We start from the raw sequence: 19753 nt of genomic DNA, 5'->3' as shown, positions 1-19753 counted from the left end.
GTTATCAGATCAATAATGGCGAATCTTAACGTGTGCGTGTAAATATATCTTTCCATACATCGGTATTGTAGGGCAAAGGCCGACATATCAAAGGGTTTAGATACCTATTATTTATTCCTGTGACTCACATCCAACTCTTCAACCATGCCCTCATCTGTAGCAAGAAAATCTGGTCATTTAGTTTTTATGATGTATTCATCATCATGAGCAGTGCATTTATTAATTTGCAGATTTGCATTGTGTGACCCAAACCATTATGGCAGCTGATCACTTTACATAAAAGCAAACGTTTGTAGAACCATACTCACAGGAACTGGTATGACATGCAATTTAGATAACATAATAGCAAAAGTAAGCACATGGGACAAAATTCCTTGAGTTGGTGTAAGATGAAATTGACCTAATATCAAATGTTAGCACAAGCGATAGATTTCCAAGAATTGGTGAAATATGCCATTCAGTGTGAAGTTTTGATATGTACAAATAAATGCCACTCATGTTGTGGAGGTAGGACCAATGGAAGGGGCGGGTGCTGAAGGTCAAACGGTTTTGATATTATAGACCAGTTGGGACTGGAACAGAGGCTGGAAGCATAAGGGCCTAATTTAGAGTTTGGCAGACTGGTTACCCCATCACAACATGATGGAGTTCCCGCTACCCTATTACAAGTGCATTTAATTCTATTGCACTTGTAATAAAGCAGATGGGGATATTATTCACGCTGTGAGGGAGAAACTTGTCAGCCAAACTCTAAATCACGCCCCACATCTTTCAGTTCTTGCTTAAAAGTGATGTAGGTGGTGTTGGTCCTGATGAAGGAAGGGCTGGCGTTCTAGATCTTAGGAGCATTAACTAAGCTTTTATTTTTTTTTAAGAGAAGAGTTTTGGGTTGTAGGGAGTTAGAGCGCTGAATCCTACAGAAGCCTCCTGGGATCATTTGTGTGATAAATGATTTGTCTTTTCACTGTGCAGGGTTTTTTGGGCAATATGATAAAATCATTTCATGCCCTTTTGCCACTTGGTTTGACTCGGTCAAAAACTTCAATAGTAGGAAAACAGCCAGGTACTCAATGGAAAATGCTAGCTATAGACCTCAGACATCTCATGGTTGACATCATACCTAGATGTGGAAGTTCCACAGGTAGGGAATCAACACATGGAATAACCATAATTTTTCAGCTCTATCGTGATGATATATGTTCTCTTCACCCCAATGGTAACCTTCTTAACGGGTTGTAATCGTACTGGGTTGCAGAAGTGGGTAACTCCCTTTAGAATTTTTGTGACAGATTAATGGTCGTTGTATTCCTCAGGATATCTTCAGAGAGGTTTTACAAGACATTTGTTTCTGTTTTTGTGGTCCCACCAGGCCTGATGCATAAAATAGGTTCTCTTACACTTAACACATAAGTAATGCGTTAATATGTTAGGTCCCAAACTGCAGAATAAAAGAGTGCATATAGAACCCCAGCTTGCACAGAGAACACTGTGGTCTCCATTATGAGCGGCCTGGAAAATTAACTGGATTTTCCCACTGCTGGAGCTACCAGTACCAGTGGCACCGGTAACTCAGGATGCTGGCAAGGTCCATTAGAAGTTGGACCTTGACTGTTCAATAAGAAATGCGAAGTTAGTGGAAAAATCTGTAATTCTGAGTCTGATTCCCCTGATAATTCTTCATTTTTATCTGTACATTCACACAAAGATTTTATCTGTTTGCTGAAGCCAAAATCTCTGGGTAAAAGTAAAGAGATCCACTATGTTTTCACGTGGACCTCATTATTCCGATGGGGCAATTACTGGTGTTACCTCCTCACATTTAAGAAGTAGTAAGGGCCTAAATGTTTTTTTAAGACATTCAATTCATCAGTGGCATCTTGATGCGTGTTAACTTTGTTCCTTTTTAGTTGGAACCTCATTTCTCACAGTTTTATTCCTTTTTGCTTTGCTTGTGGCCACAGATCCAGCAGCTCAAGACCCTCTTTGATGCTGAGTTGCGTCTCCTCAGACACCAAAAAATGAAGCTGGATGTGCAGATGAAGATGGGAGACTTGAGGCATATCACCCTGTTTGAAGAGATGCTTTTCCTCAAGGACTTTGAGAAGCTAGAGGACAAACTCCAGGAAAATGTCAACAAGCGTCTCCATGAGAAGGAAGAAGTGAAGGTAGACCCATCTTTAAAAAAAAAAAAAAATTCATGGTGGGTGGTTGTATTTGTCCTGCAAGTCTTCCTTTTCTTTTGGTTTTGTGGCGTTTTTCACTTGGGAAAATAATAGTGGTGGCTATGGGTATTCCATATGAGAAATTATTGTAAATGTAAGAAGTTGAAGTTTTGTAGTTGTTGTGCAGTCAGAGGCATGTAGTTCCATTTGCAGATTTTCTTTTTAAAAAAGTTCTGGCATCTTCTATACACTATTCACCTGTGAGGGGTTATCTCCATCTGTCCTGGGGACCCTTCAAGTTGTCAGGTCCTAGTGTAGTCTCAATTTTTCAAACATATGCTGAACAATTTCTTCCTGTGTCTTACATCATGTCTCCGTGGGACCTCAGGTTGGTCCTAATTCTGCTGATGGCTTCTTCAGTCAGTTAATGACTACCTTGCATAGTTATGATGAAAAGTTATCTTTGAGATGGTCGAACTGATCATTACCGCCGACCAGGAGTTGTTAATGATGTCCAGGGATTGTCAACATACATACTCTGGGTAGTCTTTTTGAAAGACATGGTCACTTTGGTTACAAAGCTTTTCTTCCTTGTTAAGGTTCTGATGATGTCCATTTTAAGCAGTCAATTTAATTTATAGCCTTATTTGTTCTACCTCACTCATCTAAGGAGGCGGTTGGGCTATACATCTAAGATCCCAGTTGAGTGATTACTTCTTAGTCTGGTGGATAAGGATAATTAGGTAACTTTTCATTCCCTAAATATATGCTCAAGTATTACTGAACTTTATTAGATTTTTTACCAACATTTCTAACCTTTCACATCCCTTCACTAAAGTGAGAAGTGCGCACCCCACATTAAACCCTTTGCCCATGCAGAAACATATTCCATTCCTCATTGATTCTGAGGTTCTGGCCACTACACTGAACAATTTACACTGGGTTGCATGCAGTCTCCAAGAGCAGTCATATATTAAGAAGTGCCCTGACTCTTGGGAAGAGCTCAGTGGTGTGATCCGAAGCATAGGAATTCTGCTGCCTCAGGATCAAAGGAGACCCTCACACCTGCCCCCAGTAGAGGATTCCAAGCTAATTATAAAGTACGTGATAAATACTTCAGCTCCCTCAATAGGTGAGCTTTTACATGTATCTCTTTCACTCACTTCAATCCTACATATCCCGTGGCAGCAGACAGATCTGATGGGGGTGAACCTTTGATCTTTAAGATGAATTGATTTGAAATCCCACATCTCACCTATCAGAAGCACCGTCTCTGAGCCCTGCAAATATGCCTGCTCTGACAAGATCTTTGCCCCTCATTATGAACACGGCGGTAAAAACTGCCGTGTTCATGCTGGCAGTCAAAACACTGACCGCCAGCGTCCCCGGATCCCGGCCGGCCGTATTATGAACATTCCTGTGGGCCGGCGGATGGAAACATTGTTTCCGCCCGCCAGCCCACAGGAAAGCCTGGCTGGGACATTGACGGCGACCAATGCCTCTGTGCGGCAGGAGCAGCTGCACCCGTCGCGCAGATCACTACCTGAAAATCAGGCAGTGATCTGCGCGATAGGGCACTGCACCGTGGCCCCTGCACTGCCCATGCCAAGTGCATAGGCAGTACAGGGGCCCCCACGGGTGCCCCGCTGCACCCCTTCCACCAGCCTTTTCCCACCAGGGAAAGGCTGGTGGCTGAGGAAACATTATCCCAGGGGTAGCACCGCTGCCCGGTCGGATAATGTTTCCGACTGCCACCAAGCTGCCTGACAGAGGCAGCCTGGCGGTGAGTGCGGCCCTCATAGGGTTCATTATGTGGTGGTGTGGCCAGCCATGCCGGCTGGCGGTTTTACCCGCCACCGCCAGCAAGGCGGGCCACATCGCCACGTTCATAATGAGGGCCTTTGTCTTTAAAATTCCTTCCAGTCCTGAACTTCATGTCTGAAAAGAGACCTCCAAGGGTTGGTCTACAGGAAGTTAAAGGCAGTCTTCCTGATATGCTGTGTTGTCTTGTAGGACATGGGGAGCATTTTTGTATTTTTCCTGTTTGAGACCGTCACAGTGCGCATGCCTGAACCAAAGAGGAAAATGTTCACGGACATGTTACCAGGAGGTCCACTATATGTGGTGATCTTTCTCTGGCCGTGGCAGATCAGCAAAGAGGGTTTTATGTCATCTAAAGAGTCCATCAAACTTTGGGTGAGGTCTGCAGCTTCTCACATTCCTGCTTTGTCCCCCGCACCTCATCCCCCACATACACACAAACATGAAAACTGCTCAAGTTATTTCCCAGAGAAATGAAGGAGATGTTGAACAAATATAGGGAAAAACATTTTCACCATTTATTTACCAGTGCCAGAGGTTTCATCAACTCAGCCTTTGCCAGGGAGGCTCAGCATTACTGTACCATGCCAGGAGGTATTCTCAGAGCTGCCCCACTCATAATGGGTTTTGTACACATTCATGTATGTAATGGTATTTATGGTGCGTGAACTGAGCCACTAAGGTGTTCGGGATGGGGAGGAGTCTCTTTTGGACGCGCCCCAAATTAGGGTAATGTTGATTACATGAGGTAGAGTTGTTGTTTGAGAGGAACATCTTCAGCCCCTTCTGGAAATTTAATTTAGCTTAGTTGAATTCTTTATTAGAGTTCAAATGCTAGGCAAAATGGTTTCCTGGTGCCAACCTAATAGGGGAACAAGCCAGCCAGGTTTTTAATTTTGACCTAAAACCCATGCCATCAGGTGCCGTTTTTACATGGAGGCGGTTTTGTAGCGAGTGGGTCCTAGTGCAAAAAAATACATTCCACCATGGATACTGTTTGGACTGTGAAATACACCAACAATGAGGATTCAGTGAGCTTCTCAGGACTCTGGTGCCACCACACCTGCTGCACCATTGAAAGCTATGCCCCTGCTTGGATGTTATTGTTGAGTTTTTTGGCAAAGAATACCTCCCACCTTTTGACATGCTCTGATTATATTGATCAATAGAAGCTAGTCAATTCTCTGACCATGAGAAACCAAATTATCCTATTTTAGAGGCAGTGAAGCTAAGCATACTGACCAGAGGCATGATTAGGGCACTTAATATTACTTTTATTTACTGGTGTCCAGCCTAGAAGAGATCACAAAATTGACTACAATTTTCTGGGTAGCCAGATCTGGGCAGTGAAGGCAAGGCAATAAAGCTTTGCAAGGCAGAAAGCAGATGTCCCATTGTAACTCTGATCCAGGCACACAGAGGAGTTTTTGCCCAAATTAATAAGCTTTGCAGAGTTACTGCACTCCAGTGGTGTAACCCAAAATGCTGAGCCCCCCACCTTCAGACTGTAATGAGAGGCCTGAGACTGTATTTCACAGATATCCATAGTTTTTTTTTTTACTGTATAAGGACCCCTGGAAGGTGCCCTCCTCTGCACCACAGAGGTCTATGTTACATCCAGTGCTTAATTTGTGAGCCACTGATTGCAAGTGGGGCCCACCGACACACATCTTTGTGGACCAGGACTTATTTTTCCTCACCTGACTTTGATCCAGAGCAAGGGAGTAAAAACACTCAAAAGAGGGAAAGCGAGGAAGAGAACAACAGGAAAACTGACAAAGGGAGAAAGGAGAGATTAATAGAACCCGCAAAAGTGACATAAAGGGGCAAGGAGTGTCTGGTGGTGGATTAAAGAGATGCCACGAGGAATCAAGTCTACGCAGCCTTGGTATTAAGCACCTCAATGATTGATATAGCTGGCCCCAGGCTTTTGAGCAATTGTTCGAGCCCATCCACTATCATTATTCATTTACTTATTTATTTGTTTTACAATTTAAGCATTGGTTATGCCTTTAGCACTCATGAAGGTCGATTCATGAAAAATGCCTGGGGTAGCAGAAATGACATCAAACACACACGTTGACCTAAATGACATCACAGGATGTGTCATCATAGGTCCTTTAAGAAGTGATGTCACATGACCTTGAATCTGAAGACATCACATTCATGGACATTTCTAAAGTTCCATAATACCTGCACAGTTAATATAAAGACCCAACACACGTCTGTTTTCCATACTACCTATGTTAGTATGCTGACATGATGACAGTGGTGGGACGTAATACTTGCCTTAAATTGTAGGGAGTGAGTGAGCCAGAATACTTCTAGGAGTTTTGGGGGGAGAAAGGTTCTTCCCCAAGAACATTTTGAAAAATGGGATCAAATAGTACATTTCAAAGTAAAGGTTTCACATAACTTTCCACAAAAGACCTGCGTTTTGAAAGGGCACTGGTTAAATGTTCAATTTCTTTCATGGTGTGCCAAGCCAGTGAAATGTGATACTCCCCTGAAGTTGACTCAGTTTTGTTCAAGATGTGCTATGGGTGCTGTTGGAATTGGCCTCTCTGAAGTGGCACCCCAAAACTTTTTGCCTTCCTCCTCTCCTTTTTCTGACCTGCTTCTTGCTGGCTTTAGAACTCTGGACACTGTACCGCTGCTAACCAATGCTATAGAGCGTGTGCTCTCTCCTAAATACATGGTAACATTGGCTCATACCCAGTTGGCATAGTTAATTTACTTGTAAGTCCCTAGTAAAGTGCACTACACGTGCCCAGGGCCTGTAAATGAAATGCTACTAGTGGGCCTGCAGCACTGATTGTGCCACCCACAAAAGTAGCCTCTTAACCATTGCTCAGGCCTGCCATTGCAAGGCCTGTGTGTGCAGTTTCACTATCACTTCAACTTGGCATTTACAAGTACTGGCCAAGCCTAAAACTCCCCTTTTTCTACACATAAGTCACCTCTACGGTAGGCCCTAGGTAACCCATAGGGCAGGGTGCTATGTAGGTAAAAGGCAGGACCTGTACATATGTGTTTTATATGTCCTTATAGTTTCCACTACTGTGAGGCCAGCTCCTTTCATAGACTAGCATTAGGTCTGCCCTCATATACATGTTGAGTGGTAGGCTTTGATCTGAAAGGGGTAAATAGGTCATATTTAGTATGGCTAGAATGGTAATAGGAAATCCTGCTTATTGATGAGGTTGGATTTAATATTACTATTTTAGTTTTCCACTACTGTGAGGCCTGCTCCTTTCATAGACTAGCATTAGGTCTGCCCCCATATACGTTTTGAGTGGTAGGTTCTGATCTGAAAGGGGTAACCAGGTCATATTTAGTATGGCAGAATGGTAATAGGAAATCCTTCTTATTGGTGGGGTTGGATTTAATATTACTATTTTAGAAATGCCACTTTTAGAAAGTGAGCATATTTATTGCACTCAAAACCATCTGTGCCTTACAGCCTGTCTCCAATCAATGTCTGGTCTGTGCTGGTTGACAGCTCCCTTGTGCATATCACCCAGACAACCACAAACACAGGACACTCGGGCCCTTATTATGAGACTGGCAGTCATGAGACCGCCAGCCTCGCTGTGACGGTCATACCACCGCAGACCCGGATTACAAGTTGTGGGGTTTGGCAGAAGCCAAACTGCCACAATGCCGCTTGGCCCACTGGTGCAGTTGCACCGACCCACCCGGAGGTGAGCTCCTCCAGCCCGGTGGCAGACCACAATGCTTTCCCTGGCGGTCACCCTGCCACGAAAACCCTGGCGGTAACGCACCCAGTAACAGGAATCCCAATTCCTGTCGCCAGCACATGCACCCCCCACAAGTCCACACACATGTACACATGCACCCACACACGTCCACACTGTTATGAACACGTACAACACTCACTCACGCACTCGCTGTATACAGCCCCCATTCACTCGGACACGTACACTCAAACACGCACACTGAAACACGCATTCACGCAGTTGCACGCACTCAGGCACAACCAGACAAACGCACACGAACATCCCCATTCATGCGCACACAAACATTCACATTCAATCGCATACACATACGCATTTACTACTCCCCTCCCCCTCCGCATGCTCGCACTTATACTACACCCCCTTCCGTATACTCCCACTCATACTACACCCCCCTCCGCATACTCACTCATACTACACCCTCCTCCCCCTCCACATACTTGCACTGACATACGCAGACACCCCCCACCCCCTGCATTCAAACTACCACACACGCACTCACACACGCAGACACGCACACACAGACACCGCTTCCCCCCCCTTGTCAGACGATCAATTACCTTCTCCGTTGGGGAGGTCGTCCGGGAGGGGATGGGTCCTTGTGGTTTTGCACCGCCAGCACCACCACGTCAGCAAGACTCCGCCAAGTCATATTACGGCTCGTAATATGGCAGGTGGAGTCTTGCTTGTGTGGCGGTGCTGGTGATGCAACTGCCTCTTCAACTCCGTCAAGTCGGAGTTCCGCCCACAAATGGACGGAAGTCCACACACAACTCCAAATATATTTGTCAGCATACTGCCAGCACTGGCAGTATGCTGGCTGCAGCGGCTTTGGCGGTCTCTGAAAAAGACCGCCAAAGTCATAATGAGGGCCTCAGTCTTATTTGTATATTGAATGGGTCTCCTGGGCTGCAAGGGTGGAGGGCCTGACACATTACAAAGGCCAGGGGCCTGTCCTCAGACAATAGACTGATCAACCCCCCCAACCAGGACCCTGGCAGACAGGACTGGACTGAAAAGGGAAATTGTGCCCTTCAAAACCACTCTTTAAAGTCTCCCTCACTTCAAAGTCATTTTTGGGTATATAAACTGTGTCTCTTACCCCACCAACTCAGACACTTCTGGACCTACACCTGCATCCTGTCAAGAGGAACTGCCTGGCTGCCCAAAGAACTCATCTGGACTGCTTTTCTCCCCTGCTGGCCCCTGACTTTGCTGGGAGGTGCCCTACCTTTTCCAAAAGTGCTCTCCACGGGCTTGAATTGAGCTTGTCTCCTATTTTCTGAAGTCTCAGGGCCAAAAAGACTTACTATCTTCAGGAAACTCCTTGTGCATTGAAAATTTACGCACCACCTGCCAGACTAAATGCAAAGCCTGTATTGCGACTGCGAAATCGCTGCACAGCCGACCAGAACAACACAGCCTGACCTCCCGAGTCGGAATTCGATGCAGCACCTATTGTGTGACGGAAAAATATAAGCATCGCCTGCTGGATCGACACTTCACCTGTGCCTTCTTTTGCAACGTCAAGGGTCTTTCCCCGCAGTGTCCCTAGGCCTCAAAATACCCCTGCATCGCTTTGAGGAACCAAGACTGCGCACCTAAAAATGAGACACGCCCCTTGCAGCATGGAAAGAAACTACGCCACGTCGGTGCCACATCGGAGAAATTGATGTGCCAACTTATTTTTCCACGCATCTCCTCCTCTGCGGTCTTCGTGCGTCGTTATATTTTACGCATACCAGGTACTGTGTGTAACAAAGAGACAACCATTTATTTCCAAGGATTAAGACTCTTTTAAACATTCTAAAAGTGATATTTCTACTAGTGTTCATTGGATCTTTGTTGTTTTTACCTTATTTTATTCAGATAAATATCTATTTTTCTAAACATGTGTGGTGTATTTTTGTGGTGTTTTCACTGTGTTACTCTGATTTGTTGCACAAATACTTTACACATTGCCTTCAAAGTTAAGCCTGACTGCTCAGTGCCAAGCTATTAGAGGGTGGGCATAGGATAATTTGGATTGTGTGTGACTTACCCTGACTAGGATTGTGGTCCCTACTTGGAATAAGGTGTATACCTCTGCCAACTAGAGACCCCATTTCTAACAAGTGCCCATGTGTGTCACAAATTACCTCCATTGTGCCCGGCCAAACATTTTGTAATTGGTGTACCCAATATACCATAGATGCCACATTATGCTTGAAATTGCATACAACATGCCAGAGCCTGAACTGTTATAAATACCATCCATCTAGCATTTTCATGATTATCCCAGGGCGAAAGGCAGACTCACAAGCATAAAACCACAGTTTTAATTATGGTTACTACATTCACTCACTCAAACTTAGGACCTGATTTCAGTGGACGGGTTACTCCATCACAAACATGATGGATATCCCGTCCGGTGTGTTACCAGTGCCATTGGATATAATGTACTTGTAGTTAGGCGGAAGGGATAGCCGTCACATTTGTGACGAAGTAACCCATCTGCCCAAATCTAAATCAGGCCCTCAGTCATTATCTCTCACTTCCACTCATTCATTCTCACTCACTCTCTTGCACTCTTACTCTGACTCACAATCTCGCTTACTGACACTCATTCTCACTCACAATCTGCCACAGACTGTCATGGACACATAGACATCCTCACACATGCCGACACATACTGACATACATCCTCACACATACATGATTCTGTCTCACACAAACAGTCTCACTCACAAGCATACACACAACATACGTTTAAGAGCATTTATTCTCTACAAATCTGCCTGCAAAGGTCCCATTCCAGCTCCTGTCGCTTTATGTTTATTACACTCATAGTAAATATTAGGTTACTATTTACTACTAATGTAACAAAAAAGGTCAGACACTGTGATACCCATAAGGTTGAGCTGCCCCTGTAATCTTGTCACTGATTTTTTGCCACCTCCGGGGCCAGGAGTCGCAAGGGGCAATCCACGAGTCACAGCTTCTTCTCCTAAATGGTGCCCTTGCTGGCACTGCCTACCTCCTTTCACTACCCGCATTTTACCAGGAAAAACTGAAAAATGTGATTAGGGAATAGAGATGAGAAAGGGGCAAAACAACAGGTAATCGGGCGTACAAACACAGATATCTCCTGTAATGCTCCACTAGGATAACACCAACTAGTAATCATGCTGCAATATCAAACGGGGTGTACTAAATTTTATTTTTTGCAGTGGTTGACTACCCACCTCAAAGAACAATCGCAACCCTTGTCAGGGTGAACCCTTGAAGTTATTAAATTAACCTGAGCTCAACCCCCAGATAACTACTGAACAGAGCAGACAGGCTTAGCTTAGGGCAATGTGTAAAGGATTAATACATTACCAAAACAGCAAAAAGTCAAAGAACAACACAAAGAAAATCTCAAACCAAATAAAAAAAATAGAGTAAAATTCAGTAAACAAAATTACACCAAAATGACACAAAAACCCAGTAAAGGGAACTGGAGTAATTCATTTTTGAGGTTTTAAGTAGAAATAATGCCAAGAAGCATAAAGTGGTAATGATAGTCAAAGGTCATGGTAGATGGGGGACACTTAGGCACAATTTGACACCAACTGTGATGAAGCGCAGGTCTGCTACACCATCCAGGATCCTCCCAGGCAAAGATTTTACCTTCTGACTTTAGTTCTTTAAGTCCTAATCTACCGCAGAAGTACACTTCTAAAGACCCCCTGTACCTCAGGAGAGGCACTTACGGTCAGATGTTTGTAGGTGCAATTTTGCATTCCCTCAATAGCGACTCCATAGAAATTGCTATTTAGGAAATGCAAAAAGACATGTATCAAAAGTCCGATTTCCTAATAGCAATTCCTACATCATAGGAATTGCTATTAGGAAATCGCAATTAAGAAGTCCCATGCCATTTGTTACATTGGAGCCAATGGTAATTGCATTTCCTAAATGCCCAATTCACATTTAGGAAATGCTTTGTACATCTAAATAGGAATCGCAAATAGGTAATCCTTTTTTGCGATTTCCTATTTAGAGGATCGTAAATTGCAATTTCTACTGGATAGAAATCGCAATTTGCGATTCCCTAAAGGGCTTTGTACATCTGAAAAGCTCATTTAGCATTTCCTTACGGCCCGAGATAGCAATTTGGACCGTTAAGAAATGCTAAATGGCTTTGTACATCCGGCCCTTAGAGACTCACAGGGTGTCAGGCAGAGAAAAAACAGCAGGGTCCATTTGTCATTGGTCAGCTGGGCAGTTGCAGGAAACGTTCTCTTGTAGCTGTTGTCATTGTAGCTTTAACAGGAGGTCAGCCTTATGACACTTCTTTGTCCTGGGTACAAAAAGAGAGAGAGTAAGTCCAGTCCTTTGGGGCTCTTCTCAAGTTGCAGACAGCAGATTCAGTCCTCTTCTGATCTTCCTCAGGTCCAGGAGTGTTCTGACATGGGTGCCTTGAGGTGCCCCATTTGTGCCTGGCTTAAGCTAATAGGCGGCAATGACTCCTGAGCACGACCCTACCAAAAAGGTAAAAGTTCCCAGGGTCAAACCTACTTAGAATGGGCAAAGATGGCAAGAGTCTTCAGCCATACTAAACGTGAGCTCTAAGGGATAGGTATGTGTATGGGGAGGGTACTATAATAATCCTAGTGGCCTCCCACATCCAGTATCAAGATCCAGTTTGGGGCAGTCACTGGTACTCCCAGCAAACCCGGAGACTGAAGTCTAGTAGAACAAAGCAGGGTTTTGCAGCAACCAGACAATGGATATACAAGAATTGTTATGGCACCTTGTTTGCCTTCCTTTCAAGTCTGCCCCCGTGCGTATGCAAAAAATCTCAGAGTCCGAAGTGTAGTCTAACAAAGCAGGTCCTTAAGCAACCAGACAGTGAATACACAGTTAATTCTTCCATTCAAGTGCACCCCAGTATTATATGTAAACACAGCAGATGTGTAAAGCATGATTTGACATTGAAGCAGGATTTGACAGAGTAATATCAAAAAGGGTTCTCACAGACCCACCCTCAATATTCTGTCAGGTTCAGAGGAGTCATCTCTGCAGATTCGGGTTAGACTTGTATTTTCTCTTGGAAGCCACTTCACATATTTTCCACACTTATTCATATGTTAATTACTGCCTGCCAGAAGTAGGGGAGCAAATGCAGATTTAGCCTCCAGGAACTTCAGGCAGGGAAAATGTAACTTTCTAAATATTAATTTGCCTTTAATGTTTATGAACAAATCCAACTTTACCATTGAATTGGATGTTTGATAACTATTAAAAATAGTTTTTTATTATTTTTCTAGCTAGTTCCGTCCCAGAGTTAGGAGTATTAGGATTTTTAATCTGTACTCTGGCTTTCCACTTGGGACAGTTAGGCCTACACAGTGAAAAATAGTTTTTGGGTACTAGTCTCTGTAAGGGCCTGTTAACATTACATTTCTACATGTCCTCATTTTAAATATCATCAGCCTTGCTTGTGGGTACCGAAGCCTACATAAGGGTGATGTTTTAATATCTATGCTTTTACCTGCCAAAAGGATTTAGCTTCATATGTTGAGTTGCATTTTTACGCTGTTACAATCAGGCTACACTGTAGGCCTGAAGCCATGTTTTACATTGTCACTATAGTAGATGGCACAATAGGTGCAGCAGTCCACTAGTGACATTTTACTTCACGGTTGTGGGTTCTCTTTGACTACATAGTAGGGAAGAATAGATAAGGTAAATATACCATTTAGGACTATGCCTATGCCACCATGTTTAAAGGAGTGCAGACACTTAACTAGTGGTTAGCAGGGGTGAAGAGCACAGAGTTCCAAGGCCAGCAAAAGTATTGGCTCCAGGAAAAACCCAAAAATCCAGTGTGACCATGCAGGAAAGGCTGGTTTCCTACATTGAGCACATAAAATGTTAGTGTTAACCAATGCCTAATTTCTTTAACCATCAAAGCTGTAATTAATCTGGGTCTTTGTAATTCTGTAAAATAGTGTATGAGCTGCAGACTGTACAGCTCAGAACCATGAAGGAGCAGCCAAGAGGTGGGCTAGCCATCAGCAAAGACATAGCCGAGCCAGGGGTCTGGCTTGGGTCTAGGAGCCAAACCACAAGCCGGACAATCAAAATACTTTGTATGTAGCTCAAATCAAATGTTATTATAATTATAATAAAACAATATAATAAAGACATTCCACTTAATGGCCCAATTAAGAATATGTATTTGTATTTTATAGAGCGCATTAAATCAAAAAAGGTATCCAAGCGCTGATCAGGGAGAGACCCCCAACGAAAAAACACCCCGATAGGAAAGAGAGAGACTGAGGAGCTCCTCATAACAGACAGGCCATAGCAGCAGTTCAGGAGAGGGAAGCCCATAGACTATTCACGTGCAAAGGGCCATGTCTTGACTTGTTTTCGGAATGGCACGTGAACGCTTACAGGCCTAATGTGGAAGGGCAAGGAATTCCACAGCCCCGCCGCTGCAATAGAGGAGGACCGAGCACCCCATCTAGTTTACGTGCACCAGGAGACCATTACTGTAAATGGCTCGAAGATCTCAGTGTTCTGCTTGGTACGTACCAACTTAAAGTTGACCTGAGATAATGCGAGCCTTGGCCATGAAGAGCTTTATGGGTAAGACACAGGGCTTTAAAGAGCACCCTCTTTTTTACTGGAAGCCAGTGCAGGGATTTGAGTTCTTCCCTCATGGAGCAGTTTCTGGAAGTCCCAGTACCAGCCGAACTGCCACATTCTGAATGACATGCAACTTGTTGATCGAAAGTTGGCTAGCGTTGAGATAGACAGCATTGCAGTAATCTAGACGGGAAGTAATCAGTGCAATTGTCGCTGCCGCTCTCAGTTCTCTGCGAAAAAGACCAATGATCATTTCACTGCATTAAGTGACGCTCTTGGAAAACAATATATTTTAAATAATGAAAAATTCAAGAGCTCCCCCATTCTCTGATAACGTTGCCACAAGTACCCATGATATGTCTTGGATTACACAATTTAATGAAGTGATCTCTTCCATTTAACACCGAAGGGCAGTGCTTTCATGAATTATCACATATTAGCACATATACAGTTTTATATATATATTTACACGTATATTAGATAAATATGTAGATATATATATATATGTTTTTTTTATACACACACAACTTTATATTTATTAATATATAGAAGTATTATATATAACATGTATAACATTTATACATTATATATTGTGTAACATATATAACTAATCTATAAAACTCTATGTTCATAGTGATTCATGCAACAATTGAACACAAAGAATTGTTCTTCAGTGTTGAATGAAAAAAACACTTTACAGTAATATATATGCAAAATCACTTTACTTCACATGCATCACACACACACACACACATATGTATGTATGGACATATATATATATATTTATTTATATATATATATATATATATATATATGTAAATAGATATTTAGAGAGAGAAAGTGTGTCATAAGATTTAGAAGTGTGATTTTCTGTTTGTAATGTTTTCACAAAAAATGGAACACAAACAGAGTGACAGAACATTTCTGTCTGAAGCCATACCTACTTCTAAATCCTATAATTCTGCTTTGCTCTCCCTGCTAGCATTTAGTCTTTCAGCAACTTTGTTAGTGAGGGAGATGGTGCATGCCTGTGATACTTGAAATAAAGCACATTTTATTTTACTCTGTGTAATAATAATGCAACTAGGGCATACATAAAGAAGAGAGATTGTGAAACCATATGTATCTGTGTGTATTGCTTCTATTCAATGTAGAGTGAATTTACCGAATTTTTAATTCTAACCTATGAATAAACCTTTAAAAGAAATGTGCCCCTGTTTGATATTCTAGTTAACAAATGGGAAAAATGATTTTGCCTCATCGCAGATTCATACTTGTCATTTATTAAACAGACAAAGGGTAAAACTGGTGGAATAATGTTTGCTCCATTGTTTACCATGATGCAAATGCCTTTACCCCCATGCCTATTATAGAAGAAGCAAAACAGTGCAATTCATTTGGTCTTTTTTTTCGCAAAGAGCAAAGTTTCTGTGATATAGACAATGCTCTGAACCCATGACTATACACCCGGTTTGCACAAAGAACAGATTGGTCGCAGTGCTTTTCTCACTGCCCCTTCAGAGATGCCGATGTGCAGTTAGGTGCTCCTTGTTGATGTGGGGAGTTTGAACAAGCACAGATGTGGTGCACAGTTGCATAGAGCTTCAGTGCCACAGAGTTCGCTGAGATGGATTTGTAAGTAGGATAACTCAGATCCTTGTGAACATGATGTATTCATACAGTGTTTCTATGACCCTCTTGTAGTGGAAGTCCAAGGACCTGCAGCAGCAACTGGAGGTGAAGAAGTTGGCCATTGCCAAGCTCCAAGAAAGAGAGAAGGCTCTTCAAACGACCTTCCAAGCGTCCCTTGGAGAAAACAACAAATTTGCTGACTTCCTCACCAAGGTCTTCAAGAAGAAGATCAAACGCACAAAGAAGAAGGTGGTGCATGGAGAAGAAGGTGGGTCTAGTTAACTGTTCGCTTGCGGAGAGCTGGAGACAGCTTGATGCCCCAGCTCTGTCAACTTACTCTGAGCCTCTATGATAAAGTGTTTTACAGCAGAACATCTGCAGCCGATCCCTCATAGAGGTTTATATCTGTATAGTAGAAGGGTGCCCACTATAGGGCCAGAAGGGCTTAGTCCATCAAAGACTTTCTGGATATTCATAAGATACATTTATATACAATTAATCTAAATGGTCATCATTTCCAGTCATTGACTATCATTCTGAGCTGGACCTCCTTGATCTGCGTTGGATTCAGTGCTCCTAGGTAGGCATGGGACATCCATCTGAAACATTGCTGCCTGTTTGTTTCTGGTTTTCTCATTGTGTAAAATTGCATATCAAGGGTTACATAACCTCAGGTTACTTTGGACAAACAGAACTAACCATAGCAAAGTGGCAAAACACAGCACAATCTTATTAGACTTTTCAACCATTTCTGTTTATCCCAAAGAGCCCTAAATACATGAATTTGCCCCAGTTGCAAGTCAGGACACTGCATCTTCATGATCACAAACCCTCATACTTTACTTGGATATACGAAGGTCCATGAATCTCCCCATTTAATTGACTGGTGATGGCTAATTTATGCACTGTATTCTCCACAACTATGATTCCTGACACCCTCAGACACTTTTGGGCACACCAGGGCTGATAAATGTCAACGTTTATTTGGTAAGGATAGGTTCTTCTGCTTTGGAACTTTCATAGTTTGACATGTTTGAATTGTTCCCTGTCACCAGACTAGGAGCCCTTGATAACAAGATTAACAGAGCAGTGTATGCCTTACACTCAATAGCATTGAATTTTACAATAGATTTTAGTAACCAATTCACATTGTCATGTATAACCCAAACTACAGCCAATCAGGGATCAGCACTCTCAGATGACAGTTTTTTTCTCTTCAACATGGCAGAGCAGGGAAAGGAGAAATATCTCTTCAGGACATGCAAGGCATGTGAAGAGAAAAAGATCTACATGGATCAGACCTAAGAAGCATACCAACAAAGTAAAGCCATAAGCTGTCTCAGATGAGCTATCCCTGACTAAAAAAACCTTAATTTGGTCTTTGAGAGAAACCTAGATATTCAGAAAAGCAAAAACTAAGGTGGTTCATTTGCTTCAAAATCCTCGTCACCAACAACGGGGAAACTGCCTATGAGGGACTTGACCTCATCATTGTCGATGTCAAGGTCCTCGTCAATAGCGAGTCAGTACCACCAGTACAACTCCCTCGTTAACAACATAGTTTGCTGCTGTTGAATCATTGACGAAACACCCGTCACTGCCGGCACCATCAGCCAACCCTCTAGGTATAGGGATACCATACCTCTTTTTCCCTCCTTCCAGATTCTTTCTAATTTTGAAAAAAATCAGGAGATTTGTGACCTATCCGACACCAGAGGAATCTCAACAGATATATGAGGCCACAGGATTTCCAAATGGTTACTCTGAAGGAAATCGAACCCTTACTAAAGGAGGGAAATTACTCATTATCCCGGGATCACAAGGATGTTTATTTCAACATCCCATTCATGTGAAGTGGTCTAACAAGAAGTACAATGTTAAATCGGGGATTAGCGATCAACAGCAAGAAATCCCAATCATTTCAAACAGGGACCTTATTTTTCCTGGAGCCAGCATCATCGCAGATATGGGTTTGGCATACCCTTCACAAGCACAATGAAAAGTTAATTAACATTGTATGTATTTACAGACAATCAAGGCCACCACAGTGAGAACATTAATGCTGATCTTAGGTACAATGTCTTCATGCATTTTTCTAAAACCACATTGCCATGTACACATGAGGATTATCCTGGAACAGTTAAATGCCCAAAGGCAACAGATTTGACAACAGATTTCAAGAGATTGGGATCTGGACAATTTCGTTCAGGTGACATCCATGAAATGGTCACACAGGTGGTGGTTAGTAAAGAATAACATCTTCAAAGGTCAACTGTTAAATCCAGTAAAACCTCAGCTGTTCTCAACAACTGATGCATCTCTCTTGAGTTGGGTGTTCATCTCCAGGGGTTAGAAATGAACAGAAAAGTGCAGCATGCATGTAAACATCCTTGAACTAAGAGCAGGAAGATTAGTATTGAAAGCCTTCTTTCCGCTGGTGCTGAACACGCATGTCACGAATCGAAACTAACAACACCACAACTATGTTTTACATCCTGAAACAAAAAGGAACCAGATCTCTCATTGTTTCAAAGGGGCCCCAGAGGTTATGGAGATAGGCCATTTTTTTTACATTATGGTGTTTCAGGGGAAAGTGTTCCAGGAGAGCACACTGACATAGTGCCTTGTTTGAGCTGGCATTACTCAGATGTTCTTGAGTAGTGGTGTGAATGTCAATCAACTACATCTCATATTTCACAGATGGGACAGTCCACAGTGGGACATGTTTGTGACACACAAGAATACAAGATGCACCAGGTTCACCAGCAGATGGCTATGTCCATGATTGAGTGAAGATTCCTTTGCAATAGACTGAAAAGGGATGTTAATACATACCGTCCCCTAATACCTCTGATACTGAGGTTAATTTGTAAAAGAAAATGGAACAATGTGTGACTTTTTAGGTAGCTCCAGCTTGGCCTTACCAGTGTTGGTAGTGGAATTATGGAACCTATCAGCACATACACCAATCCAGTTCAAATCTGATCCATGCCTGTTGTCAAGGAGCAAGATAAAAATTCAGCATCACGATGCTCAGTCCTTAAAATGTACAGCATGGCTCATCAGGACATGGAATTTGGCCACTTGCTGATCCCGAAGAGTTGTAGACAGATTCCTGAGGCTGCAAGAGTACCTACCATGGTAAAGTCGTACAATGCAAAATGTAAGTGTTTTGTCTTATGGAATAAAAGGCAAAGGTTAGACCCAATAAAAATGTTGCATTACAAATTCTTGAAGTATTTTTTAGGTCTAAGCAATAATGGACTATCGGTTGCTTCGATTAAGGTACATCTGACTGACATTTCCAAATTCCTAATAGTTTTAGCTGGTTTGACGCATTCCATCCATAAACCAAATCTACAACATCTCTTTTAGAAGACAGTCTTCTTCCGGGCCATCACTTCAGCTAGGAGAGTAAGTGAGCCACAAGCACTGACATGCAAAGAGTCTTTCTTACATTTTGCACATAGAAAAGTAACTTTAATGACCAATCCAAAAGTTCTTTCTGAAGGTACCTTCTATGGTCCATTAAGACAAAGAATTGAACTATCTGCTTTCTTCCTGGATCTAAAGATGGCAGTGGAAAGATCCTTATATTCTTTAGATGTTATGCATTGCATTATATTCTATTTATAAGCCACAAAGTCTTTCTGCAAATCTAATCAACTGTTTGTTGCTTTTGGTGGAATTAAGAGAGGAACATCTGTTACTAAACAAACATAAGTGTGATAGTTTCTTGCATTACACAAACTTATGAGT

The 19753-nt window shown here is 42.6% G+C and overlaps 1 protein-coding gene across 4 annotated transcripts in view; it reads left to right on the top strand.

Moving 5' to 3' along the window:
* CFAP44 (cilia and flagella associated protein 44) overlaps window positions 1–19753 on the top strand; it is a 382521-nt gene that overhangs the window by 311536 nt on the left and 51232 nt on the right. For all 4 annotated transcript variants that reach the window (XM_069202788.1, XM_069202786.1, XM_069202785.1 and 1 more), the window contains 2 exons: window positions 1962–2165; window positions 16067–16262. In XM_069202788.1, coding sequence (XP_069058889.1) covers window positions 1962–2165; window positions 16067–16262 — 400 coding nt within the window. The remainder of the gene's footprint in view (window positions 1–1961; window positions 2166–16066; window positions 16263–19753) is intronic.

This window comes from Pleurodeles waltl, chromosome 8, assembly GCF_031143425.1.
Source record: "Pleurodeles waltl isolate 20211129_DDA chromosome 8, aPleWal1.hap1.20221129, whole genome shotgun sequence".
In the NCBI taxonomy this organism is placed as follows: Eukaryota; Metazoa; Chordata; class Amphibia; order Caudata; family Salamandridae; genus Pleurodeles; species Pleurodeles waltl.
Note: the sequence above shows the minus strand (reverse complement) of the source record. Positions and strands in the feature narration are given on the sequence as shown.